The sequence below is a fragment of the Triticum urartu genome, unplaced genomic scaffold (genome assembly GCF_003073215.2).
Source record: "Triticum urartu cultivar G1812 unplaced genomic scaffold, Tu2.1 TuUngrouped_contig_4568, whole genome shotgun sequence".
NCBI lineage: Eukaryota > Viridiplantae > Streptophyta > Magnoliopsida > Poales > Poaceae > Triticum > Triticum urartu.
In genome coordinates this window covers 1-8,370 of record NW_024115166.1, presented here as the reverse complement: position 1 = coordinate 8,370, position 8,370 = coordinate 1, and the positions used below count along the sequence as shown (strand labels likewise).

Genomic DNA, 8,370 nt, shown 5'->3' with positions numbered 1-8,370 from the left:
AGAGAAGAAAGGAGGTATTGGGGAAGAAGTAGGACACGCGTATAAATTTCCGGACCCACAAAACTGAGCTGGAACCAAGAAGATAGAAGTTGGTGCGAATGCAAGATTTAAATTCGAACTCATTTGAATATCATTCAAATGGGTTTGAATTGGGGCTAGGTTTTAGAAGTGCTCAAAAAATGTTGAGATTAAAGAAAAGAGCCTCGATAAATGGAAAAAGAATTTGGCAAAGTTAGAGTCCAAACTTGAGGCAGGAAAGGAAGGGATTTAATATGCCCGTGTGTTGCGGTAAATTCCAAACTAATGGAATATTTTATATAGCTCCCTAAATATTGGGAGGGTATGTTTTAAAGAGAAAACACCATGTGAGTTCCCTCGATTTAAATAGATCAACGATCTATGCAATTTATTTAGTTGAGATGCAAAAGTTTTATGACATGATGCAATGCACATGATGCAAAGATGAATGCAACAAACCGACAACTCACACGACGAAAATCCGGAAACTCTGAAAGGCATCTGAAACTCCAGCCTTAGGGCGTCGCACGGGTGAGGGTAGCCTGTGTGGCCATGTGGAAAGTGAGTCACTATCGCGAGCAACTGCGTAAAACGAAGCCGATCGACCAACTCGGAACATTTTTTACAAGGAGTGCAAGACTAGTGCTCCTCTTCCTGGGGTTTGCGTGCGAAGCAGGTGTTTTTATTTATTTGAGGGAATGTGTGAAGTAGATTTTTTTTTTGAGGGAGCGTGCGAAGCAAATCATGAGATATGGGTCGTGCCACCTTATGGTTGATTGTCTTGTGCTAAAGTGGTTCCAATTCTTATGACTGCATGACGTGGTTGTGCTATCACTTAAATTTGGGATCCCAATGGACGACCGTTCTAGGGGATGATGGCAAGCGCGACCCCAGGATGACAATTTGAGTGGCTGGGGATGGCTTTTTCAAAACTGTCATGGCATTTTGTTTAAATTGTGGGATGTTCTAGGCAGAAACTACCACTGTCATATCTAAATCTGACAGCTCTGGGGCTTTTGCCAGGATTTGATACGGCGAACATCCATCAGATAACATTACGGTAAATTTGTTATTAAGAACTACTTCCTCCATTCGTTTTTATAAAACGGTTTAGACAGCTAGTTTTAAACTGTTTAGAGCTGAGCGGGCTTAAATGTCTTATACTCCGTATAAGTGAAGCAGAGGTAGTAGTAGTGGAGTATGAGTTGCTGTCACTTTGGAGTACGGGTTTGATGTGGCTTGAGAGCCTCCCCAATATATGACCAGTCTCGTGGTTGACGTTTAGCGTGACATGTAAAAGGGTTGCCATTGCCAGTTTGCCACTTCGGCTTGTGCTTGTGAACCCTGTGGCGTCAGTCTGCTCCAGACAATAAATAAAAGTGAAAGGGCATTATGGTCCAAGGGCATCGCCGTAAATACCTCTGCAAGCTTGGCTTGCCATCAGAATAAATGCAAGCCAGCCTCGCTCGAACTCCTCGAGCCACCCAGACTCTCGAGAAAAAACAGACGCCAAGAGCGGAAAGAAACGACCTCCTTCCTTCCTTCCCCAGCCATCTCCTCCTCTCCTGCCTGCGCGTGCGCATTTTCACACTAACCCCCCAATCCAACCTGCCGCGGCTCGTCGCAGATCGGCAGAGCAGTCCACCGCCTCCGCGGAGGTGTGTTCTCGCCCCGAATCCCGGTTTCTTCATCTCCCTCCTCCTTCTTCCTTACTGATTCTGCACGCCCAATCCGTAAGCTTTGTTCCCTTTGCTTCTTTGGATCGTCGGGCTGTTGGTTTGGCGCGGAGGGGTGATGGGTTTGGGGGAGGTTTGGGTTGGACCCAGGGCAGGGAGATGGGAAGGATTTTTAGTCCCTTCAGGATTCATGGGGGGAGAGAGAGAGACGATAATCAGTGGCGGAGCTATGTTGGGGCCAGGGGGGGCTGCTGCCCCCCCAGCCTTGGCTCAATTTCTGAAGAAATTTTTTTAGGGAGACTTTCGTCTAGCTCCGCCACTGACGATAATCTCTCCCGTTATTTCCTGAATTAGGTGCTTGTTCCGCTGGTGGTACTGCTCGGTAGCCGTGGATAGAGCATTTAAACAGTAAGTAATATTTTGGATTTCGAATATCCAATACTGTACTAAGTTTAGTTCCTGTGATGGAGACCCTGAAATTTTATCCGGGGATATTCAGGTCAGATCAGCCTTGCTCCCCCTACATCCACTTGGGGATCTTTTTACCTGCCCCGATTAATAGTATGGTAGATAATTGATACCTTAGAGTCACGTCTAAGTCGGTTGATTGCTAAGGAACGCATTTGCACTCAATAATAGGGGTGAATTCTGATTTGTGGTGTTGGAGATAAGAATAGTGTATCGTCAGTCCTTTGTACCCATGTGCTCTCCATGATCTAGGTCACAGATGACGTGATCATATTGTGCAGAACAAGAGCAAGATGGGTTTCCGCTTTTGGTGATCTAGTGGATGACTTGCACTTGTGATCATTGAACTGGGCTAGCCAACATATCGATCAATTTGTTTCCCAAATTGCTTCGGGATCATTAGATGTGTGAATTTTTACCATGTTTGCGTGTTAACCAAATAGCACAAAGTTGTGTTGGGATTAACGGAGTTTAAAGTTTTATAAAATGTGTTGAATTATTGGGTGCATCCATTTCCCCCATATTTGCATGGTAACCAAAATTCTACGAAGATGCGTTTGGATCAGTGATTTCTAGTTTTTTAAAGCACGATTGCTTATGGATGTTACTAACCACTAAGAGATGTATAACTTCAATTATCAATTGTAACATAGAATCGCTCCTTTTACCCATTTGTCTTACATCCTCTTTGATGCTTTCAGGTGGTGATCATTCTTTTATCAGGAGGTGTACATCTGCTTGGCCTCTGGCAGTAGCTGCAGTTACCAACAGTTGAGAGTTCTCATGGCCAAGTCTCATGAGACGACGAGTAGGAAACCTCCTGGCCTCCGGTTATTCAAAGGTGCCAAGGCTCTAAGAAATTACCAGACGCTCGTCTTGGTCCTTACATTCTTGGCATACACTTGCTTCCATATGACTCGGAAGATAACAAGCATTGTCAAGAGTGAGCTTGATCCCCAGACCAAAGTGGGGTCTGCCTGGGGACGATTGCACACACGCAACAGTCTCAACATTGGTTGGTCTCCATTTAACACCGCTGATGGTTCCACTTTGCTTGGTGAGATAGATGTCGCATTCCTTGCGGTGTATTCTCTTGGGATGTTCTTCGCCGGGCATCTTGGTGACCGCATGGACTTGAGGATTGTTCTAACAATTGGCATGATTAGCACTGCCATATTCACTGCGCTCTTTGGTGCTGGATATTGGCTAAATATTCACAACTTCTACTACTTTCTGGTCTTTCAGATGATTGCTGGCTTATTTCAATCATCTGGATGGCCTTCAGTCGTTGCAGTTGTTGGTAACTGGTTTGGGAAGAGCAAGAGGGGATTGATTATGGGTATATGGAACGCACATACTTCTATTGGAAACATATCCGGTTCGCTGCTTGCTGCATCTCTGCTGAAATTTGGATGGGGGTGGTCATTTGCCATCCCCAGCATCATCATGGCTCTTGCTGGGTTGGTGGTGTTCTTTTTCTTGCCGGTTAGTCCTGATGTAATGGAGATAGATATTGATGATGGGGAGGTAAACTCAGACAAGGATACTGCGAAGGAGCCCCTTTTGGAACCAGGCCAAGAAGTGAAACATAAGGCAATAGGATTCCTGGAGGCATGGAGGATTCCTGGAGTTGCACCGTTTGCTCTCTGCCTCTTCTTCTCCAAGCTGGTTGCATACACCTTCCTGTACTGGCTACCTTTTTACATCAGCCATACACGTAAGTCTTCTTATTCATCTTTCAAATCTGTATAACATTGTTTCCTTTGGTGCTTCGGTAGCGACTCGGATGTCTGTATTTTTTTTTCTGTTATAACCTGAACCATGCTTTAAACTGTTCATTCCTGATAGACCTTTGCTTGTTTCAGCTATTGGCAACGAGTACCTCTCTGATGCGATGGCTGGCAGCTTGTCAACAGTCTTCGATGTTGGAGGTGTGTTGGGAGGAGTCCTTGCCGGTCATATCTCTGATCGCTTAAATGCACGAGCTATCACGGCCGCGAGCTTCATGTACTGTGCCATACCTGCCCTTTTCTTGTACAGAACATATGGAAGCATGTCGATGATGTCGAACATTTGCCTCATGTTCATCACTGGCATGTTTGTCAATGGTCCTTATGCCCTGATCACAACCGCAGTGTCAGCTGACCTTGGCACTCACAGCTCATTGAATGGTAATTCTCGGGCACTGGCCACTGTGACAGCAATCATCGATGGGACCGGGTCGGTTGGTGCCGCAATCGGGCCATTGCTCACAGGATACATCTCAACAGAGAGCTGGAGTGCCGTGTTCACGATGTTGATGGCAGCAGCACTTCTTGCTGGGCTCCTCTTGACACATCTTGTCTGTGCTGAGCTAAGAGGAAAGCTGTCTTCCAATGTGAGCAAGGTTGTCGCCAATGCACAAACTACCTGCTCAGATCAAGTATAAGATTGTAAGTATGGTCTGCTCGCGCTCACGATGTGGTATTATGCATTGGAAACAATTTTTGTAGTTCCATCACCTTCTTGGTCGACATCAGTACGAGTCTGAAATAAGCTGAAGGATGGGGTTCCCGAGTGACTTGCTCCGTACAAACTCCAGGAATGACTAGCAGAGGGTAGAAAAGTTATGTCCAGATTTTTTATTTAGACAAGATGGAGGTGAAAACAGCAAAAGTTTCTGAGCCCACATATAATTTCTTTTCTCTAGTGTCTTGTAAATACGAATTGGGCAATAAGTTTGGGCCTGTGTTTGCTTGTATCACTGCATATTTAAGCTTGGACGCATGTGATTGCTGTTTAGTGTAGATATAAGGAAATCTCCCTCTACAAGATGAGATCTGATTCTATCTGCTGGCCATCTTGATCCCCTTTTGTACTTGTAAATACGTCGAGTTGATAAAATTTGGAATTGAGATCCCAGGGAAGTGTTGGTCCAAGAAAATAAATGGTGTACTGATTATTTGTTCATATGCTTTCAGTTTCGTTATTAGAAGATAACTTGTGGTTTACACACCTAACTTTTGGAGTGATCTGATATACACTGCTATATTAGTATATTCTTTATATACTAGTAGGAAAGGAACCTACATATACATATATCCTTTTGATGTTTCATTGTTATATCTTCGGTTCAGTCAACTGATTTACAATTGGCCTTCATTCAATTTTTTGGCCGTTCGATCTCATGCCAAGATCGGCACTGGGAGCTGGCTTTTCGGATGTTTTTTTTTCTTTCTGTTACCGGGCGCGCTTTAGTTTCGGGGCCAGCCCCTTAACGTCCGTCCCCTGCTCTCTCTTTGTCCTTTTTTAATTTTCATTTCTATCCTTTCTCATTTCTTGGCGAGAGTTAGAGCATCTCCAGCCGTTTGGCACCCAGCGCACCCGGCAAATGCCTTTTTGCGTTTGTGCTGACGGTTTTTTCGCCCTGGGGGTGATCGAGTTTCCAGCCGCGCCCCTAGGTTTCGCCCCCAGACGCCCAAAAATTCGAACTTGTCTTTCCCGCTGCCAAAAAACACAGATTCGGTGATCATCATGCCACAAGTCGGCGATCATCATGCCACAAGTCGGCGATCATCATGCCACAGGTCGGTGATCAAAACATACCCAAAAGTTCGGCGACCAGGAAGGAATCATAGACATGGAACGCATCAAACGCTGGGACTGGCCGAGGTTGGCGTCGCCGTGGGCGTGGCTTCAGTGCTCAGGCTCGGCGTTGGCGTGGCTTTAGTTCTCGGGCTGGGCATCGGTGTGGCTTCAGTTCTCGAGCTAGGCGTCGGCGTTGGCGTCGGCGTGGGCGTAGGGGCGGTGGTGGCCGCCGGTCCGGGGTCCGGGCATCTGGTTCAAGATGAGGCAGCGCTCTGCCAGGTACCATGCCTTCACCTGCTCGTCCATCGTCGACATGTCTGCCGCCATCAAGAACGTCAGGTCGGTGTTCCTCTTCTTCGAGGTGACATTGGTCCTGAGAAGGTCGAGCTTGACGTCATGCTTCGTCATCAACGCCGACCACCTCGCGTCGGATTTCTCCTCCCTCTTGGCGGCGTTGTTCTTGGCGTCGGCGATGCACTGCTCAATCGATGATTGCAGTCATTCGACAGCTGGTGCCACGTCCCTCGCCGCCTTGGCTCTTTTGTTGCCATCAGGGCACCCTTCTGCCGCCGCCAGGGCAGGCGCGTCCGGCTTGTAGGTCTCCTTGGCCTTGGCGAGAGCGAGCTGGCACTCCCTTCACTTCTCGCACGACTCGATCCTGGAGAACACGTGAAGGAACTTGAACTCTTGGTCACTGTTGTCTTGGCGAAACATGTTGAACATCTGAACCATCTGCACAACCGAAGAACAACTGTCGGCGAAGAACACGGCGAAAGAACTGATGAGCCGGCGACTGGCCATACCCGACCCTCGACATTGGCGCCGCTTTCCGGGCGAGCCACGGCCTCCTCAAGGATCCCGTGCCACTTGTTGCAGGCCGCCTGGATGGTCTCCCAATAGTTCGCCATGGCCTTCTCGCCACGATCCATGTGGATGGTGGCGAAGTCGGGGTCGACCAACTTGCGCTCGTCGAACGCCGTCTTGATCCTTCTCCAGTACTCTCCAGTACGTGTCGGCGTACTGATTCGAGCCGGTGATTGGGTCGATGCTGACGGTCTTCCACGCTTCGGCGAGGCACTCGTCTTCCTTGGATGTCCACTTGACACGAGGCTCGCCCGGCCTGGCCTTGGCTGCCCGCTTCTTCTTTCTCCCTTTTGTCGCGGGCTTCGGCTCCACCTCCACCGGTTCTTCCTCCACCTCATCCTCGGCGTCGTTGAGCTCGTCGTCCATGTCGACGGCGGTGTCCATCGTTTCATCTTGCGCGCGGAACCCGGGGCACGAAGCGACGGCGACCGAGCAGCTCGTGATGATCTCGTCCATGTCGGCGTCGGTGTTGCTGAACTGTGGCGCCGAACCGTGTGCGAAGGGTAGGGCGCCACAGCGCAGAGGCGGCGTGGGCGAGCCTGAGTACGCCGGCGGCGAGTAGCTGTACTGGGTGTTGAGGCCGGCGGTGAACGCGGGGGAGGGTGTGCGCGGGTCGGGGTTGAAGCCGGAGGGGGAGGCACGCGGCGGCGCGCCATGCGGGAAGGTGATGTTGGGGTTGAAGCCGCCATGTGCGTCATCGTCGGAGTAGCCAGGCGAGGGCACGTACCCCATAGTGGCGGCGAGAAGTTGGCCGGCAGTTGGCCGGCGACGGGACGCTCTGCTGACTCCCCCACATGGCTTGTGGGCAGTGGCCGAGCGGATTCATCATCCCAGCGTGAGACGTCTCTCCCTGCTCCGCCGCCGCCGCGTCCCTGGCCCTCTTGGTGATGAGCCTGTTCCGCCGATCGGTGGTGACCGCCTCCCATCGTTCAACGTCTGCCTTCCACTCGGCGTTCGACAAGCCCGGTAGCCTTGCCATCGGCGCCCTCGGCTTCCTCTGTTTCGGTTGGGTGGTATCGGTGGCTAGGCGAGGGGGTGCATACTTCTTTGGCGGCAGGGAGCACAGGGGAAATGGACGGAAAAGGGAGGGGGGAGGCGGGAATATGCCTGTTTGTTGCCGACAGCGCGGTCCCACGCACCTTTTCGCTTCAGCCAGTGCCCCCGGTGCGCTGGTTTCGGCTTGGGTTTGCTGGTTGTTATTTCGGCCCAAACCGGCGATAAACAACGATCTGGGGCGTGACTGGGCCGATTTTTCGCCTGTAACATCCCAAAATTCTAAAATTTGGAATGTTATAATAAATAGATAGATTTGACTGATTGTTTGATTGATTGTCTGAAAGTGAGTGAATTCGAAACTTTTAAAAGTTAAATAAGAGGGAATAAAAGGACTTTCCCAAACTTTCATATTTGCTTTCTGATCTCTATGAATTCAAATGCTTTTCAAACACAAAACCCTTGAGCGAAGATGATATGACTTCTTCCATTTAAATTAAATGAAAAGGGTTGTTGAAAATATTTGAATTTCATTTGAAAATATTTTTCAATTCTGAAACCTTATGCGACTCAAAGATTTTCACGAGAGAAGATAAAATGACTTCTTCAAATTATATGAAATATGAGTTGGGAGTTTCAAAGAATTAAATTCAAAGCTCTTTTGAATTTATTTTCAATTTGGAATGTTATACATTAGATAATCATGCATATCCTATTTTCTTGCATTTTGATCGATCCTAGAAATTTCACGCAACTCAAGGACATTTGGAGAGAGTTGGAGATT

The 8,370-nt window shown here is 48.5% G+C and overlaps 1 protein-coding gene across 2 annotated transcripts; it reads left to right on the top strand.

Annotated features, from left to right (window-relative positions):
- The first annotated feature begins 1,484 nt into the window (after nt 1-1,484).
- LOC125528010 (putative glycerol-3-phosphate transporter 1) lies at nt 1,485-5,111 on the top strand. Of its 2 annotated transcripts, XM_048692522.1 has the most exons (4): nt 1,485-1,676; nt 2,049-2,102; nt 2,864-3,879; nt 4,028-5,111. In XM_048692522.1, exons 3-4 carry the CDS (start codon nt 2,946-2,948, stop codon nt 4,588-4,590), a joined length of 1,497 nt encoding a protein of 498 aa, XP_048548479.1. In that variant the 5' UTR covers nt 1,485-1,676; nt 2,049-2,102; nt 2,864-2,945; the 3' UTR covers nt 4,591-5,111. The 2 variants fall into 2 exon arrangements, with proteins under 2 accessions (XP_048548479.1, XP_048548478.1); XM_048692521.1 differs by lacking the exon at nt 2,049-2,102.
- The last annotated feature ends 3,259 nt before the right edge of the window (nt 5,112-8,370 follow it).